Source organism: Biomphalaria glabrata, chromosome 7 (genome assembly GCF_947242115.1).
Source record: "Biomphalaria glabrata chromosome 7, xgBioGlab47.1, whole genome shotgun sequence".
Classification (NCBI taxonomy): domain Eukaryota; kingdom Metazoa; phylum Mollusca; class Gastropoda; family Planorbidae; genus Biomphalaria; species Biomphalaria glabrata.
In genome coordinates this window covers 28,380,969-28,400,859 of record NC_074717.1, presented here as the reverse complement: position 1 = coordinate 28,400,859, position 19,891 = coordinate 28,380,969, and the positions used below count along the sequence as shown (strand labels likewise).

The following is a 19,891-nucleotide window of genomic DNA, read 5'->3' as shown; positions in this document are numbered from 1 at the left end:
AATACAAATGTTTACATTAAAATATTAACGAAATATAATTACTGCTGAGGGGGAAAAACAAGAGTACAACTAGAATCTAGATCTATCATCTAGATCTACTACTCAATCACTACTACATCTAGATCTAGTACTAGTAGTCTTAGATTCTTAGATCTAGTCAATAACTTTCAATAAGTCATAGATCTAGACTAGATCTAAATCTATATATATATTATTATATAGAGTTATAATAATAGTGTATATTTATTATTTATATTATAAATTTAAAAATTATTTTAAGATTTAGATTATTAAATGATTATTATTAAATCATTTATTTTATTTTAATTTTATGCAGAAAAAAAAAGTTTCTAGACTAGATCTAGATACTATAACTAATCTAGGCTCTAGACTCTAGTCAAGTCTAGTCACTAGTGCCGCTAGTCTAGGTCTAGAATTCTAGATTCTCTAGATATTTTAAGATATAACTAGTGTAGGGAAAGTCACCTAAATCTAGACTAGTAATATATGATATATGTAGAATAAGCTAGATTGAATATAAATAAAAGTATCATTGATTCATCGGATATTGAATCATGTTGACATTGTTGTTGTTGCAGTTATAGAATATAGATCTATATAGGCTGGTGGCTGAGGCGGTAAAGCACTTGGCTTCAATCAAAGGGGTTGTTGTGCTGGTCACATGACACCCTTGTTAACTGTGGGCCACAAAACAGTAAACTTTTACATCATCTGGCTGCCCCATAGGTTGCAATGTTTGAAAGGGGAGCTAGATTAATAGATCTATATTAAGTTTATAGACTCTAGATAAGCACTAGAATGTCAATACAATGAGATTTGTAACCAAAACAGTGGTATATTAAATTAATTTTTAAGACTGCAAGTCTACTCATTCATGTCTGTTAGGATAACTGAAAAGCTAATTTCTCACTCTGTCTAGGTTGCTATGAGTGAAAGGCACAGTAAAGAGTCACACAAAATGACAGTTGTTGACAGTGCTAAACCACGATTCTGGAAACCTGGTACTCTCCCTTTTTTTTTTAAAATGTGTATAGTATCTGTTTTGAAAGTTAAGTTTTTATATTTATAAATCTTATAACAAATTAATTACTTTATGGTTGATTGGCCATAATTAAATATTAAATAAATCTTATCTGATTATATTGTAGTTTTAAGAATTTTTTACATGATTATATTTATCAATAGCAATGCATTATGCTTGAGAAAGACAATTTAGCTCCCCTTTTAACTAATCATTTTGTTGCTTATATAATGATGGCCAAGGGTTGGGTTTTGTAGCCAATACATCCAACTTCATACATTTTGGGAGGTGCAGTAGCTGAGTGGTAAAGCACTTGGTTTCTGAACTGGGAGTCTCGGGTTTGAACTCTAGTGAAGACTGGGATTTTTAATTTCCTTGGGCCATAGAAACAGATGACCTTTAAACCATCTGCCCCATATATATATTGTAAGGTCTGAAAGGGGATCTTTACTTTTTATATACATTTTACATTAATTTCATTAAATAATAAAATGATTTTAACACTGATATTTTTATTCTCACATTACTAATTGTATTTTTAAAAAACTTTTTTGGTTCATGTGTTATATAGGTACTGCAGGGCCAGGATTGTCCAAGATATCTGAAGAAAAAAATGTTTCAGCTGAACTTGGAGATAATTCAGTCCCTAATATTGTTTACAATCCTTTTAAAAATTTGTCCATTGAGCAGCAGCGACAGAAATTGCCAGTTTTTCAGGTGACACATACGTTTTCTAGGTTTTATGTTTGTTTACTTATCTGTTTTTTTGTTCTTCTGTTTGATAATTCATTTAATGGCCACAACTGGCAAGCAGTGTTCTCAAGCTTCTTTTGTTTAAGAACAAAACATTTAGCCTTAAACTTCTTTCTTTTGTGTGATTATAATTTTCTACTTTCATTACCAATTCAAATTAGAATCTGGGGTTTGAAGTATGGACTTTTTATATAAAAAACTCTTTTCTCTCAAATTTAGTGATGGGAACTAAACTATATTTAAAAAGTTAAACTAAAACTAAGTTTCAACTAAAATAAAGTAGTTAAACTAAAACTAAGTTTCAACTATTAAGTCTTCGTCTTCTTTTATGGTTTGAAATCTCTTGTCCAACTTGTCAATAATATTTTTGTGTCTGTCTTGTGTCTTCACTTCCCCTTTCTTCACTTTCCCTTCTTTCTTATCAGACGTAACACCTTTTTGTAATTCCTTCTCAACAATTCTCTCCTGAAATTTTGTCAATTCTAATTCTTCTTGCCTCTTTTTAGCTTCTCTTTCGTCCTTCTCCTTCTCCATGGCCTCTCTTTCTTCCCATCTGTTCCTCTTTCTTAAGCTGTTCCTCCCTTTCCAGTCTTGCTTGTTCTGCCTTGTCATATTCCTCCTTCTGTTCTTTTACATACTTCTGCAACTCAGCACCTGTAAATCCTAACGCTTCCTCATCTGCTATAAATTGAGAATCAACCAAAAACCTTGTCTCCATCTTAAGAATCTCCAAACAATTTTAGTTATAAAGGCAAAATCAGAACAACTAATTATAGCACAAGATATATCGTTAGTAGCTACTTAAAAAAAATACTTAGCTGTGCTTTCTCCTGCAAAGATAGACTCTGCCTCAGCACCAAGAAGATTGAGTAGTGATGACAAGGAACAGCCGGTAAGACCAGGACAACGTGAGAACCCCAACAAGCAGATCACAACTCCAGTATAGGTCCACCAATTCAACTCAGTTTGTCATGCAACAAAAAAATGTATCTTATCAATGTATATAAAAGAAATATTTTTACATACAAAATACAATCTTAGCAACAATAATGTGTCATAATGACATAGATAAAGTCTCACTAAAAAAATGCAGTCCTTATCCCGATAATACAGCCACTAAGCACTGTAGTACTGTAATACAAACAGGTGTCTAGAATCTGAAAAATATACTATAACATAATACAGAGACGAGCCCCCATAAAAAATGTCAGATCTTAAGATTTAATTTACTAAATTATTAAATTGTTTAGGCATTAAAAGTAATATTAATTGCAATGTGCATGTGTGTTATAAGTAATTTATAATGTAATATTACTTTTATAAGATCCAAGGTTCAGCCTAACACCATACACACCCAGTTGTACATTAACTAATAAATGATGTGTATGATAATTTATAATTAAACTATAAATTAAATCCAATGAGATTTATACAAATGAAATGACATATGACAACTGATAATGATAAATGAATACAAGTACATATAGTATAATGTGAAAAATCAATGCTTATAGTATAATTCAAATAAATACTTAATTAGTATTAAAAACATGAATAATCACCTTAAATTATGATGTCATTAATATTGTCGACAACAATATTTCAAGACAAAGACTCTATGAAAGGTTCAGTGTATTTATATACAAATATTCATGGTAACATAAGTATCTTCTAGTCAAGATGAATGTTCACCAACTATGAAGATAACCAAAGTTTAGGGTAGCAATTAGTACACACAATAAAAATCTCGAAAATGACGTCATCACCTATTGATGAGAGCGGCGCTATTAGATAGAGAACATTTTTACTATACATTTACATAGATAGTTGTGACACACACATACAGTACACTAGGCCTACATGTGTACGTCTAGCTGACCAGGTTGTTAAAATCAGTTGGACACAGTCTATTTATGATATGGTCAAGGTGTGGATTAAGATGTTGTTTTTTTCTAGAGCTTTTAGTTCTATATAGGCCTAACTGTCTATTTAGACCTAGATCTCAATAATAAGTCTTAAGACTAGAATCTATTATACCTTTCGGCTTCCTCTAAGGTTTAAGCTATAAAAAAGGTGTATTTGATGTTCCTGCAGTTAATAAGTTATTGTTTGCTGCAAATGTTGTTTAATTTCTGTTTACAGTGGGAATCGGATTAGCGAGTTAGGTCAATATTTAGTGGTTTTAATCAATTCATTTACGACAAACAATAGTTAATTATAAAGTTATTGATATCACATGACCAGAAAATAGGGATGTGCGTTTCAACCCTGACCACATATTGAAAAGTTGTACAAATTTTAATTAAACCTTTTAGTTAGTAACTAAAAAAAATTAATTAAACTACAAAATTAAACTAAATTTTTTTTTCTAATTAAACTTTGGCCATAATTAATTTTTTTTAGTTAATTAATTAAACTAAAAGTTTCTAACTTTTTAGTTAACTTTTGCCCATCACTACTCAAATTAAGTCTTCTAGTGCTGGCATTTCCATTTCTTGTTAAGCACATAAGCCTGAACCCACCATTGGTTTACATGACCTCTCAACAGTGGTTTACCATGGTGACATAAGTTCAGCACATGAACTAACCAACTTTAATTTCCACAAAAATTGTCAGCTACTCATCAAAGATGAGTGGTCCAGAAATGTTTTAAAATTAAAATTTTTAATTTGAAATTCCTTGCTTTTAGTAGGATTAGAGCTCAGAATATTCTGTAGCCAAGCCTCTATATCCTAACAAATACTATTTAAAATTCTTGAAATAATTAAAATGGAAGACAATGTGTGTATAAGTTCTAAAGTATAATTGTTCTTAAAAGTCTTGTTGCTCAGAATAGCATCTACATGATAACTCCTTATGTTGGAGAAAAGTATTGTTATATTAAATAGTCATTTCTTTAAACAACAAAATACTCAACTATACCTTTTAATAAGCATGATAAAAACCAGCTAACGAAATTTGGTTGAAGATTCAATGCTCATTAGCTTCAGTAGCAAAAACATATCCTTTTTTATTCCTTTCAACTGTTTAGTTTATAGTGTGGTTTGTACAAAGCTTTTAGTTTAGTTTTTTAATATGCATCTGTGAATAGTGTTTATATTTATTAATATTGTAATTTCACCTTTTAAATCTTGGCTTGTTCTCCTCTTGAAGTATCGCAATCAGATTTTGTACTTAGTTGAAAAATATCAGACTCTCATCATCATTGGTGAAACTGGATGTGGCAAGAGTACCCAGATACCTCAGGTAAGTCATTCTGTTTAACATATATCTTGTTTCATATTTAGGGCTTCAAACCTCAATTTGTTGAAATATAAATACCATTATTCAGATTTTAGAGCTACAGACTTGGGTTTTAGTTTTCAATTGTTGATATGAAGACCCTAGGTATCTTTCCTTTGCTGTTTAGTTGAAATTTGGGTTGTATTACCAACATTCTTTTTAATGACCCTTGTAGATGATCATTAAAAGCTAACAGGATGAATTTAAGGAATATTTCGCCTTTAGCAACTTTACTGTAACCCTAAATTTAATGAAAAAAAATCATTTCTAGTATCTTCTGGAAGCTGGCTGGGCCACAGAAGGATATGTTATTGGTGTTACACAACCAAGACGAGTTGCTGCTGTCACAGTGAGTAGGTTAACAAATAAATAAATTAATAATATTCTAAATGTGGGAAGCATGGTTGAGAGGCTAAGTACACTTGAACTTAGCTTGGCTTGTCTACCTTTAAAGGGGGCTTGAGATTCAACACCCAACTCGAGCAGAGTTTTTGTTTACTGAGCGCCTACAGGCAGCACGGAAAACCTTCTCCCAGATATCCCTTCCCCCCCATGGTCCACAAATGAGATTGGATCATAGCGCTCTGAGGATACTATAAGCATGAAAGTAGCACTATATAAAAGCTATAATTATTATTATTATTATAAATGAAAATAATATGTACTTAAAAACTAATCCATACATAAACCACAATATGTATTTTTATAGTCCTGAGATTGTTTACATTATTTTATAGTAAGTATTAAGTTAGCAGCAATTACTAAGAAATACATAAATGCTTCATCATGGTAAAACTATTTGCTTAAAAAAAAAAAGAGTCTTTGATAAAATGTTTTACTTTCATAAATTAATAAAGTATATTTTTTGGCTATTTATCATTGATAATTGTGATTAGTTTGTTAATAAATATTTGTCTCCTAAAGAGTCTCGGGACGAAACTGAATAGCATTTACTTTTGTTGATCAAATTGAAGTTAGCATCAAGAAGATTAGTTTTCCTTCTCCTGGGTGGGTAGCCAGCCAAGGCTAATGAGCCCACTCCTACCTAAAGCTTTCTGGTTTAGGCTCCAGTTACTTCCCTCTGCCCATTTGTGGTAACAGTTTCGTTGGGCAATTTTCATTTCAGTCATTATTTACTGCTGCATTAAATGTAAAACAAACATACTACAGTCTAGTGCATTGAAAAGTTGCCACAAAGTAGCAAGAAATTGAAACATACTAAAGTCTAGTGCATTGAAACGTTGCCACAAAGTAGCAAGAAATTGTGCCAAAGTGTTAAGATAACAAATAAAAGTCACTCTTAAAATTTTCTGTAATTTAAAGTTTCGAGACACTAGAGAATGCAGCTAAAAATATTTTTGCTGTGAAGAATAAAATAATAAACTAGTCTATTTATACTAAACTGCTTGTTTCATCTTGCTAGGTGGCTACACGAGTGGCAGAAGAAAGAGGAGCAATACTAGGAGATGAAATTGGTTACTTGATCAGATTTAATGAATGCTGTGACAGTGAGAAGACTAGGGTGAAGGTAATAATTATCAGGGACATTATGGAGACCTGGTACACTTTGAATTTTGTTTAGTTTTAAATATTACTTAATTGTAGGCCAAAACTCAGGACATTTTAGTTACATGTTGTTGTTTGTTGGTGCCTCTGTTTTAGTGCAGAACATTCTGACTCTAAAAATGTACAAGAATATTATTCTGGAACATTTCTTTATGCCAGTGTCTTGCTGAAATTTTTTTATGACAGAGCAGCTTGCATTTGATTTTCACTCTGTCCAAACAGTTTATTGGTGGCATCTTTCCTTCACATCTTTGCATGACTGATGCTTTGTAGAATGCACAGTTATGATGCCAAAAAGAATCTTTGTTGATGTAGAAATCTTTATTAAAGAGACTGTATTAAAAAAAAATTACTTTGGTGGCTGTGAATCATACTATATCAACGCCACTTGTTGATAAAAAGAGGCAAAGGACCAAGATGCCTGTGTGTGGTCGCTCAATGAACTCTTTATGTTGTGTCTGTTCTATTTATGTGAATGTTCCTGTTGTGTTGTTTTTATATGATAATGAGAAAAGAGCCCTTGTATTATGTAATCACAACAAATTTCCATAAGGATCAATAAAGCAGTCTTAGTCTTAGTGCTAGTTAGGTGGTTGAAATGTCATAATGTCGTTATCAAAGAATCTCATATGTTAACAAACCTTACTCTCATTAGGAAGCTTTTTTTTTTTGCTCAAACCTTTTTTGGGTGGTATGCAGATAGTCTTCATGTGTAATTTCTTACCTTCTTTGGACTGAATCTTCTCCTGAATACTGAACCTCTTTTTCTTTTATACACAATAGTTGATTAATATGCTTAAAACCTTTCACTATTAACAAACATGGATATCTCCCAGGATTGGTTCTTTCTAATACATAAATGCTGCCTCTCAGTTGCTATATGTTGACCATAAATCATACTTTGTTTTGATTTATTAACCATAATGTCTAAATATTATCTCCCTTTAATCCTCTCTCACAATTGAAAAGATTTTCGCACAGTCGTTGGAAAGTACATCCACATCAGGAACTTTATGTAGTAAATACATTCATGTAATAAAAGAGATATTGATAAATCCTTATATTCTTCCTTATACTTACATATTGCTTTTGTAATAAACTTTTTATTGTTTTTTTAAATCTCTCTTTGTCAACAGTTTATGACAGATGGTATTATGATACGAGAAATCATGAAGGATCCTTTACTTCAAAAATACAGGTACCGCTTTATAAATGTTTGAATGATTGGGAAAGTCTGTCGCTAATAGACTGATAGATAGAATGATGCTCTGCTAGTTTTAAATGCAAAAAAAAGTGTCAGTGACTGTACTATAAGTAAAGGAGGAATACTATACCTATACAAAAGGCTTTTTAGTTTAGAGATTGTCCTTAAAGACAGTTAAAGACAGTTGAAGATTTTGTGTTGATTTAGCTAGTCCATAAAAGAAAATAAAAAAAAAAGATTCTTTCATATTTTTTAATTAGCATCTCTTCAAACATTCTCCTTGTCACATTTAATATCTAGCATTAAAATTGATGTTCACAGCATCATTCTACTGGATGAAGCCCATGAGAGAGCTATTAATACAGATGTCATTTTAGGTCTGCTAAGAAAGGTCTGTTGATACTGTCATATTAACATTTAAACTACGTCTATTTGAAATTCAGGTCTTAAATCCTTAACTTATATAACTAACATATATTTAATTGAACTCTGAATGTATTAAGCATTGTTGATTTGGTCTTAGTTTGATACTAAATGTGCCTAGATTACATTAAAACATTGGGTCATGGTGGCACAAAGTCAAGTGCTCTTTTACCAATCAACACTTGCTGGGGAGATAAAAGTGAAAGTTATTGTCCCAATCACATTACAACCTTGTTAGCCTTAGAATCCAATTAGTCTGCTCAATAAGCTTATCAGATCTTCAATTCTTTAAAGTATGAACTTTAACTTCATAATGAAAATAATATTTGCATGAAAATATTTTATGAGATAAGATAATTTTATTGGTCGACCTCAACATGATTACAATAACAATAACAATATAGGTGCAAACAGGAGCAACTTTCATATGTATAACACAGGCTCACACACACACATGACCAGCCCTTTATGTATTAGTCTTCTATGCACTTCTCTGTGACAACAAGTGACTTTTCTCTTCTTCCAGATTTGATCATTTTACTGATAAAAATATAATCACCTTTTTTTAGATCCAGAAAAAAAGAAAAGATCTAAGACTCATTGTAGCATCTGCAACATTAAATGCAGAGGTAACATTTTTGTTGTTGTCATGTATATTAACTTTTACAAAAGAAAATTATTCATTATAGGTAAATTTATGTCTTGAGCTAGTCTGTGTACTATTAATTTGTTGAGTCATCAAATTAAAAAAATATATCTTAATAAACAATTATGTGTAGTTATAGCTACATCACATCATGTTGCTGTATTTCAAAACAGGAAATGAAAAATTTCTTCAATAAAAATAAGACAGATGATCCAGAGTAAGTTTTTAATTAAAAAAAACAACATTTTTTTAAATTTTGTTTTATTCCTGCATGATGTCTTGATCATTTTACTTTAGATAATGTATAAAAATACAAATATATAAACTGTCATTACAATAGACAAGTCACATGACTTAACTTTTAATTCATCACATTTTTGTTTTAAGGAAGGACACAGCAGCCATATTGACAATTGAAGGAAGAGAATATCCTGTAGATGTTCATTACAGCTTAGAGTAAGTTTCACCAGCATTAATTATATAGCATCAATTATATAGACTATTTCTGTGAGAAGGAAGTTTTTTTTGTTCTCCAATTTTTATAATAAATTAATTTAGAGAACAACATTTATTGTTCAGGATTAATATTTATATCTTAAACCCATAATAGTTGCTCAGATTTCCTAGAAAAAAACTTAAATTATTGAGCTATTCATTAAAATTCTTTCCTCTTGAATAAATTCTTACATTTTAGATTCTACTGTTAAAAAATGCTGATCATTTTGTGATAAAGCTTGTTTTTGATCCATTGAAATGCTTTTATTTTGTTATAAAAGAAATTAAAATACATTAAATATACAACCACACACAATAAAATATTTAAATTTAGGAATATATTCAAAGTAAAATATAAACAAATGGGTAAATATGTGGATATGTTTTAAATTATATAATATTCTTTTTTACATATTTATTTTGATAATTAAAAATTGATTATATCTGTTCAGCCCAGTTCCCAATTATATGAAAGCAGCAGTCGAGTGTGTGATGAAAATTCACTTCAATGAAAGACCAGGTGACATCATTGTTTTTCTGACTGGAATGGTGAGTTGATTCAACTTATTTTTTAGTTTGGCTAAGGCGTGACACCATAATATCAATCAGTTGTTAACTTTGTGTGTTTTAATAAATATTCTTAATCATATTTGTTTCCAGGGAGAAGTTGAAGATGTTGTATCACAGCTCATGTAAGGCTGGCTTTACTTGTCTTAGTTTATAGTGCTAGTAAGAAACCCACATTGAAATTACATTATCATGATGAACCATAATTCAAATAGTCATTGATTCTTTTTTTTAAATTAGACATTCATGTATACAAAATAACTTCCAAATGGTTTATATCAGTGATGCCCAACATAAATCGACCTGCTGGCCAATTTAATTTTTGACACTGGTGTCCCTAGCCACATATATGAAAATTTACAAAAACAAAATGAATTGACCTGAAACTATTTGGTAACCTGTGGATCTAGTACTTACTTTAATTAATGGGAGATTATTCCTTTTTTTGCCATGCATCAGAAAATGGCTTCATTTTTTGTACTAAAAATATGAGCAACAGTGTAGCTAGCTTTACCAATGACTCATATTCTTGTCTCTTTTTGGTTAATATTTTCAATATCTTCCAATCTCTAGATGTAGTTTAACAATCTTTTTATTCAAGAATGCCACCACACTTTATTTACAAATCAAATATGTTGGCTTATTATCATGTACCACAAAAAGTAAAGGTCCATTCACATATTCTTGTAGATTCTACATTAATAGTCTTATTTCAAACGTACAAATGTTAAAGCTCATGGTATCACTACCAATCGATTTGAAAAAAATTGAGGGCCCTAACATAAGTAAAGAGATAATTTTCAACCTTTTCATTTTGGAATTGGGGAAGGGATTTTCTACACTTTGTGGTGAAATTTCGGTGGGCCGGATGGAACCACAGGCCGTATTTTGGGCATCATTGTTTATGTCATTGAAATAGTTCCATTTCTAATGAAGTTTCCCATTTCATGCTGATGTGTTTTAATATTTAGAACTGAGGCTCGAAAGTTGAAGAAGGAGGAGATGAAGATGAAAGTGTTACCCATGCATGGCAGTCTACCAGCTAATGAACAAGTCAGTTTGTATCTACTGTCTTAGATGGAATCTTTTTTTTTGTTTTCATTGCCTTATAATAAAGATCTGCTGCTATGTTTGTCTAGTCAACTTGATTCAAGGGTATGATTGGCAGTACAAAATAGTTTTAGATTTTACTTTTTTTTTATTAACTAATGTATGTATGGATGGTTGCCTGGTTGTGTGGTATGCGCTCTCGAATGTGATCTGGATGGTCCTGGATTCCTGAGAGAGGTTAGGCTAGGATATAATCTTCAATTATGAAGGAACATCTAAACTGTCGAACAAATGTTAAACATATTTTTCTTAAAAAATTTATTTTTTTTTTTACCATAAAATAGTTTATTAGATAAAGTGTATTTCTTAATGTATTAAACAATAAAATTTCCTTCATTTTTATTCTTCTTCCTTTCTTTTTAATACTACTAGATTTGCTTGGATCTTTATTGCTTTTTAAAATATTCTATATATGTGTATAGGGTAGATCTGACTAAAAAAAAGTGTTGTAATACCAGGATTAGTTACACTTTTTAAAAACATTATTTATTACTATTGTTTTTGCACAAATACAAAAAGGCTCTGGACAAAAAAAAAAAAAAAGAAATGAATAAAGTGGCCATTATTGCCATCTCACTCAAGAATTTATTTTTAAATACATATTTTATCTATAATCAATTACTTCTGATAAATATTATATATTATGATTATAAATTACAGATTAGGCTTGTTCCCCTTTGTTACTATGTTTTACTGACTTAAGCTAATGTCATCTCTGATGAAAGCCACTGTCTTCTCACTTTTTTCTTTCCACATTGACATCTGGCAAGGGCTGAGCCATTCCTGTTGCTATCACTTGTGCTGTGAAATTCTCTTGCCTAAAGAACATTTATAACTGGATTTAAGATGTTTAAAAATACAGCCTACTGTTGCTAATATTAAATACTAACCAGAGAAAAATAAAATGATTATGTTGTCTTTGTATAGATGAAAGTCTTTGAGAGGACTTCTCAACATGTTCGTAAGATAGTTGTGGCTACTAATATAGCAGAAGCATCAGTCACCATTCCAGGAATCTCTTATGGTTAGTCAAAGTTGAATTCATTTGATGCTTGTACAATTACTTACATTCTTGTTTCCAATTATGATAGTTTTAAAATATAGGTTTTACTCTTCTTTGTAGCCTTCTTGATCTTTTAAGTAATGGCTGCAGACATTTTAAACATTATGCTATTAATTAGTAGAACATGAACACAATTAGCATGTGTGATCAAATTGAGATGGAACAGTGACAAAAATAGCTTGATTATTTCTATATGTATATACATTCAATGTTGTAAGAAAGATCTTGGTAATGGAAAAATAAATATAAATGTAGCATTACATCTATTGAAAATCTTTTTTTCATGGCAGTTATAAAAAAAATCAATATTCTTAAAATATGAAAACTACCTATTTTAGGTTTTCAGTATGAGTTTTTGCAAACCAATTTTTTTTTGGCCATAAATATACATTATACATTTATAAGATGTTTTCCAATTGCAGTTATTGATACTGGCTTTGTTAAACTGAAGGCTTACAATCCAACATCAGGAATAGGTAATTGATTAAAATTATGTCTTACAAAATTATTGATTTGAATTATGTATTAGAGATGAATGGGAGAAAATGTAAGTTAGAAAAAAAACATGAGTTTACCTGTACAAAATACTGGAAAAAACATCCCATTATTTAAAAATTTTTGCTCTCTATACACACATCTTCATCCAGATTATTGAAATATAAAACAAATCTTATTAATAATGCTAATTGGTTGTTATATTTCTTTGTTACTTTTATTAAAGGTTTTGTTTTCACGACAGCATACACAGGTCATATCATTTATGCATCTAACATTGAATACAATACTGCCATGTTTATTGGCTGCCACACTGCAGGAGTTTTGTACTTTCAAAGATTAAAGAAGAATACAATATTTCACATAGATATGCTTACCCAACTGTGACCTATATATTCTGTCTTCCCAGAGTTAAGTTCTCGTTTTGCTGTCTTCACTTGACTTCTGTGGTGGCTAATATGTATGGTTTATAAAAATATCTTCCGGAAACCTTCTGTTTTGACATTTGTTCTTCTCAATGTCAATGTGACAATTTGATGTCTGGCCTGGTCTTTAATGTGTTTAGAAAGGAGGTATACCATTCTACTTGAAAAAAAAATGCATTTGACTTACATTTATTCTTAATACATGACTGATGCTTTACCCACACAGCTGTCAAACAGTGTTAATTACCACAAATATCATTATTTGTGGTGTAGTCTGGCCATTTAATACCCATAAATGATAGGTGCCTTTGTTGGAATCATTTTAAAAGCAGTAGGTGCTTTATATAAAGCTCTAAGGTGTCATAACCATTTAGAAGCATTGTGAGAACCACTGCTTGATAAACATGGATTTTTGTTAAGATAGGGAGAGACTTCTTTTGCCCTACTCTCATTTCAAGGCAGCCTTAATGTGCTGCTAACTTAGTTCAAGGCAGCCTTAATGTGCTGCTAACTTAGTTCAAGGCAGCCTTAATGCGCTGCTAACTTAGTTCAAGGCAGCCTTAATGTGCTGCTAACTTAGTTCAAGGCAGCCTTAATGTGCTGCTAACTTAGTTCAAGGCAGCCTTAATGTGCTGCTAACTTAGTTCAAGGCAGCCTTAATGTGCTGCTAACTTAGTTCAAGGCAGCCTTAATGTGCTGCTAACTTAGTTCAAGGCAGCCTTAATGTGCTGCTAACTTAGCTAGATAGCTTCAAAAGGCATTTGTCATTGAATACTGAGCTTCTCAGATGCACTAATTGGTCTACCAAATTTAGAAACTGACCATTCACAGTAACTTGTTGAGTCAGTTCCAATGGGAGATTTCTGGAACATGACTTCTATTTAAATGGTTAATCTTTAGATTCTTTAGATTTAGTATTGGATTGTAGGTGCCTTAGGTTCAATAAATTGCTTTCAAAACAGAAGTTGACATCTATGCCTTCTTGCAGTGCTGCTTCATTTAGATTAAACATTATTCCAATGAAGATATGTGAAAAGGATTGAAGTTAGGAGACACTCCTGCTTGACACCATTCTTTTATAGATATTAGCAGATAAACTGATAAGTTTCTCATTCAGCTGACAGAGAATAGATAAGTACATTGGAGGGCATCAGAGCTTTAATAAAATCTTACACATACCATCACAGCTGATTGGATGAAAAGGGTAGTGTACATGTCCAGTTTTACTTACTTTTGAAAAGCCAAATGAAATAATTTTTTAATACATTGGAAAGAGATTCAAGAGTCATCCATTTACTAATACTACTAATTTTAATGTGTTTATTTTTTTAAATTTGTTAAATTTGTATTTCTTTGTAGAAAGTTTAGTTACAGTGCCAATTTCTCAGGCATCAGCTGATCAGCGAGCTGGAAGAGCAGGCAGAGTTCGTGCAGGCAAAGCGTACAGACTTTATACAGGTATACATAGTATTATAATTAAACTATACATTTCTTTTTACCAAAATGTGATATGATCCAAAGGAGCTCCTCTGATTTTTTACCTGAATAGAAATTGTGTCAGAATGGTTGCTTTTTATTTATTTAATAGTTATTTTTGTTTCATTTGAAATGTTGAAAGTCTCAACTTCAAAATTTCTGAAATAAAAATTTGCTGAAAAATACTTTTAAAAAAGGAAGAATTTTTATAATATTATTGCCAGAATTTAGTTATATAGAAATTTTCTTGGATTCTGAATTTAAGAGTTAAATTTGCATATTTAAAGTTTAATGTTTTACATATGAAAATGTTTTTTTCAATAGTAGGTGTACATATTTATTTTGTCATCTGTACAAATAGTCATTTTTAAAGTGAATCATTTTAACATATAATTAACAGAAGAATCTTATGAGAAGCTGTCACCTTCAACAGTCCCTGAAATGCAACGCTGTGACTTGGGTCCAGTTATACTACAGTTAAAAGCTCTTGGAGTGTCCAACATTTTAAGATTTCATTTTTTATCGGTGAGTCTAATTCATGCTGTTACTTGCTTAGTGCCTTATACAGTGGACATATCTGAAAATTCATTAGTAAGTAAAAGTAAAGTTCTCCTTTCAGACCATGCGGTCTATAGGCAGATGATGTAATGGTCATCTGTTTCTGTTTTCCCACAGCTAACAAGAGTGTCATGTGGCCAGCACAATCACCAACCGCCTTTACTTTCCCCAACTAATGTCAGGTACCCATTAAAGCTAGGTGGACTCAGAGATGCCCTAAAGATCCCAAAATAAAAAAATCTCAGTCTTCAACAGGATTTGAATCCGAAATCACTCAGGAAGCCAAGGGCTTTACCACTTGGCCACTGCGCCTCCTGAAAATCCATTGCTTAGTGAGTTTTTGGTTGCATAAATATTTCATTGATCCACCGTGATAGATGTAGTGAAGCAATCTAAAGAGATATCAACGCCACCTACTTTGACATAAATAGGTTTTGAGATAAAACCAGCTGTTGTAGATTGAATAGGAAGTAATGAATGTACCAACCTGTGGCTTATGTGTGTCCCAGGGGCAAGAAAGACTGTGACTATAGGCTTAAACTCTAAAACCAATGAGCAGATAACTTGTTCATCAAAATAAAACATTTTATCATTTTATCTATTCATTTTTGTCAAGGCCTGTATAATCTTAATCTTTCTCTTGTTTGGTGGATATATGAATGCAGCCAGGAAAGTCAAATGTTTTTTTTTTTCTCTTAGCCACCACCAGCCAAAAACATGATCCGAGGTCTGGAGCTCTTATACGCACTTGGGGGTGAGGTTTTTATAAATAATATGTTGTAAATATTTTCTGTTTTACAACTTGACCATGTTCTAATAACTGACTATTATTTAACTGAGACAATATTCTAATGCAAATATTTTAATTGTTTTAAATATATATGGAAATGTAACCTAAATTTTTAAATTCAATATACAGCATTAGATTCAGCAGGCAATCTGACATCACCGCTGGGGCTGCAGATGGCTGAATTTCCATTGAGTCCTCAGTTTTCTAAGATGCTATTATCTTCAGGTATTGTTCTCTCACCATTTCATTTTGTGTCATGGTGTCATTCAATTGATTGTTATAAAAATAATTTTAAGTTACTTAAGAGTTTTTTTTTCACTAATTATTTAAATTCAGAATGCTATTATTGTAATTTTTGCCTATTTCAACAGGCGAGTTTGGCTGCTCTGAAGAAGCCATAATTATTTGTGCCATGAGTCAGATTCAAAACATTTTTGTCACTCCATCGGATAAAAAAATGGCTGCTGTATGTCTTTTTTTTTTTAATTGGTCAATTTTTTTTTTCGAACTGAAAAATGGGACACTGTCATATGTGTTACTTATACATTTACCTTTGTTCTCCAGGAAAGAGAAAGACGAAAGTTCTCGGTTTTAGAAGGAGACCATCTTACTTTAGTTAATGTCTATAAATCTTTTCTTAAGGTAACTAGTTTTTTTGTCTTCATCAGATTGCTAAATAAAGTTCTAAAATGAGCCAATTCAATAGTTAGTAATGCCAGTAGGGCACCATTTTGCTCTCACTCGCCTAGAGGAAAGCAGCTGCCAGCAGATGGCCTCTGAAAGCTAAACTCACACCTGAGACTCATTGAAAGACCCTTGTTGAAGATAGGCACAGGTACTTGTTAAAGATAGGCACAGGTACTTGTTGAAGATAGGCACAGGCACTTGTTGAAGATAGGCACAGGCACTTGTTGAAGATAGGCACAGGCAACAAAAAGACAACTTAAGTATATCCCCCCCCCCCCCCCCCCCCCAAAGAAAAAAATGTCTTTTTTGTCAGCCTTGCAAAAGATGCAGGTTGCTACTGGGTTAGTGCTTATATGAAATACTGCGCTCATCCTTAATCTTCAGAATCTAAAGAGTGCCTCTATAAGGCCAATCAGATAGAAATTTGTGAGGATATTAATGGTGGTAAATACAATGCTGCCAGAAACCAATTTAAGGTGTGAATTTAGACATTTTTTTCTCAGGCTTCTATCCAATAGAGAATGTCAACTCTAACAAGGTTAAATCTTTTAGTTGGTAGTCAAAAGTTCCAGCAAGCCTATTTCTTGATTATCTGATTAGTAATAAGCATTGATTTAAACTATCCATATCTGATTGCTTTAAATCCTTCAATCATTGCCTTAAATTGAAATAACATACTTTATTAAATTGAAGTAACATCTTGTCTCAGTTTGGTCAGAGTTCCCGATGGTGTCATGAACATTGCCTAAACTACAAAGGTCTGAACAGAGCCACTGAAATCACTAACCAACTGGGCAGATTGCTGACCAAGTTAAATATCCAAATTGTGTCATGTGAAGGTCTGTGCAAACTTGTGTTCATGAACTTTTGAACTAAAAATATAAGAGTAAATATTGTACTTTAATATGAGACTTTTTAATTACTTGCTACTCAACTGTTTCCTGGTAAATCAAATTTGATAAATCTCAAGATCTTGAGAAATGTCTAACGAAGAAATAGGTAATAACATAGAACATCAAGCCTATAACATGATGTCTTCAGTTTTCTAGAATGAACTAAGTCAAAAAGAAAAATTCTCCTTTCACACCTTGTGATCTTTAGGGCAGATGATGTTAAGGTTATCTGTTTCTTTGGCTACTGGTTATCAAGCAGAGTGTCATGTGGCCAGCACAACGACCAACCGCCTTTAAAAATTTCTCCAACTAAGGTAACCAATTGACCAGAAACTAAAAAATCCCAGTGTTCATCGACATTCTAACCCAGGTTCGGAAGCCAAGCACTTAACCACTCCACCATCATGCCCCCAGAATGAACTAAAGTTCATCCTATTCAAATCATATCTCCCTGTCTCAAACAATTTCTCAGATTTGCCAGAAAGGTTAGCTCTTGGGTAACATTAGATTACTTTAACAGCCAAACTGGGAAACTATATAGTTAAGAATTTTTCTTATGAACTAGTAGGACCAGCAATACCATCCACAAAACTAAAATGCAGAAAACGACCACTTCTGAAATGAGATAAAATGAAATCCCAGACAAACGGGCATATTTATTTAGATGACATCAAAGTGCTGGTTGGTACTTAATTAATTTGCAATAAAGAATCAAACTGGTTTAGCCACCCTGTAAGTATGTCAGCCAGATAACCAGCTGTAAGAGTATACCCTGTAAGTATGTCAGCCAGATAACCAGCTGTAAGAGTATACCCTGTAAGTATGTCAGCCAGATAACCAGCTGTAAGAGTATACCCTGTAAGTATGTCAGCCAGATAACCAGCTGTAAGAGTATACATAAAAACTGAAATCAAGTAAATTCTATTACCATTACTTTTCTGCTCAAAAAGTTGTACAACAAAACACCAAAAAAAAATGAAGTAACATTTACAAGCCTGCACTGACCACTTTGCATGTAATGTTGTTCAGTTTGTTTATGTTTTAAATAGTTGTTAAATGTTTGAATACAATTTGCTTTTCTTCTTCCAGATAAAACCGAAACTCTGTGTAAATGTATACTCTCTGGGTTTTTTGTGAATGCTGCTAGATTGGGCTACACAGGAGAATACCGAACAATTCGAGACGACCACTGTTTGCACATACACCCTACATCAGTCCTGGCCTGTGAAGAGCCACCACTATGGTGGGTAGTTGAGACATTACAGAAACTGAAAAATATTGTGTATACGTGATTATTTTCATAAAAGCAATTGCTTTGTACATTTTTAGTTGTTTTTACACACTTCTTTTAATAATATTCTAAGTTTTATCTATGCTTTTTTTTTTAATTGAATTGTTAAAGTCTCAGAAAAGGATGGGAGACAAAGATTGTTTTTGTAGTGTACTGTAGAGTTTTAGATTTGTACCAAATGACACATAAACAAGCACATACACAGTAACTAAAGTATTGATTGGCTTCTGTTACATTTTGGTTTAAAATAAATGAAGACTCCTCTATAAATGCTAAGTCAGTGCTGACCGAACTACAGAAATGTTAAACTGTCATAATACAATCCTTGAATTCTTTTGTTTCTCTAGGGTTGTCTTTAATGAAGTCATACAAACTAAAAAAGATTACATGAGAGACATCACAGTGATTCAACCAGAATGGCTGTCAGAAATAGCTTCACATTTTTACCAGTTTGGAACTGTAAATAGATTTATTCTCCCTACTTTAAAGTTGCTAATGCTATACCTTTAGTGAAATTTATACAATGGATCTAATATATATTAATGTTAAATTTTTTTTTTTCATTTTCTAGGAGCGAGAGTTGGCTGCCAAGAGAACTAAGTTGAAATAATTAAATTTTCAAAACAAAATTTGATGCTTTTGTTTGATTAGTTTCCCTGCTTGTATGTCTTTAGATGTCTAATTAAATTCTTTTATAAAAAAAAAAACCCCAATCTTAACACATTTTAAAATAATCTTTAGGATCAAAAACATTTAGAAGAGCACTTTTCCAAGTCAGTGTTATTTAGGACTTAAGTAAATTAATTTTAAACACTAATTTGAAGCTCATATATTACACAATAAATATATTATGAATAAGATGAAGTTAAAATAAAGTCGCTAGACATTTACCAAATAATTTGAAAAGACACAGGCTTAGCCTTTCACACTAAAATTAGACTAATATGTTTTTATATTCTTGCAAATCTGGAGAAGAGGGTTCTAACAATGAAAAAAAAAAGATTAAGATGCTTCAGAAGGATCCTAGGTATCACCTATAAAGACCACATCACCAATGAAGAGGTTGGGAACTAGCATTATCTAGATATCTGAGTCTCAGGACGAAAATAATTTTGAAAAAGATGG

The 19,891-nt window shown here is 31.8% G+C and overlaps 2 protein-coding genes across 3 annotated transcripts in view; one reads left to right on the top strand and one right to left on the bottom strand.

The window, feature by feature from the left end:
* The first annotated feature begins 9 nt into the window (after positions 1–9).
* LOC106064026 (probable ATP-dependent RNA helicase DHX35) lies at positions 10–19,395 on the top strand. 2 transcript variants are annotated; one of them, XM_056034698.1, is made up of 26 exons: positions 10–127; positions 941–1,022; positions 1,614–1,759; positions 4,949–5,041; positions 5,349–5,426; positions 6,501–6,605; positions 7,780–7,841; positions 8,169–8,238; positions 8,840–8,899; positions 9,090–9,133; positions 9,304–9,372; positions 9,864–9,960; positions 10,072–10,103; positions 10,950–11,031; positions 12,016–12,112; positions 12,574–12,627; positions 14,431–14,529; positions 14,948–15,072; positions 15,805–15,859; positions 16,025–16,120; positions 16,267–16,361; positions 16,460–16,537; positions 17,292–17,421; positions 18,565–18,718; positions 19,114–19,225; positions 19,338–19,395. In XM_056034698.1, the coding sequence occupies exons 2-26, from the start codon at positions 947–949 to the stop codon at positions 19,374–19,376; spliced, it is 2,148 nt and encodes a 715-aa protein (XP_055890673.1). In that variant the 5' UTR covers positions 10–127; positions 941–946; the 3' UTR covers positions 19,377–19,395. The 2 variants fall into 2 exon arrangements, with proteins under 2 accessions (XP_055890673.1, XP_055890674.1); XM_056034699.1 differs by having other exon boundaries at positions 39–63.
* The window catches only part of LOC106064027 (ribonuclease P protein subunit p40-like), a 10,942-nt gene continuing 9,675 nt past the window's right edge, over positions 18,625–19,891 (bottom strand). Inside the window, exon 9 of the mRNA XM_056034700.1 lies at positions 18,625–18,743. Within this exon, the coding sequence (XP_055890675.1) occupies positions 18,682–18,743 (62 nt within the window). The 3' untranslated portion in view covers positions 18,625–18,681. The remainder of the gene's footprint in view (positions 18,744–19,891) is intronic.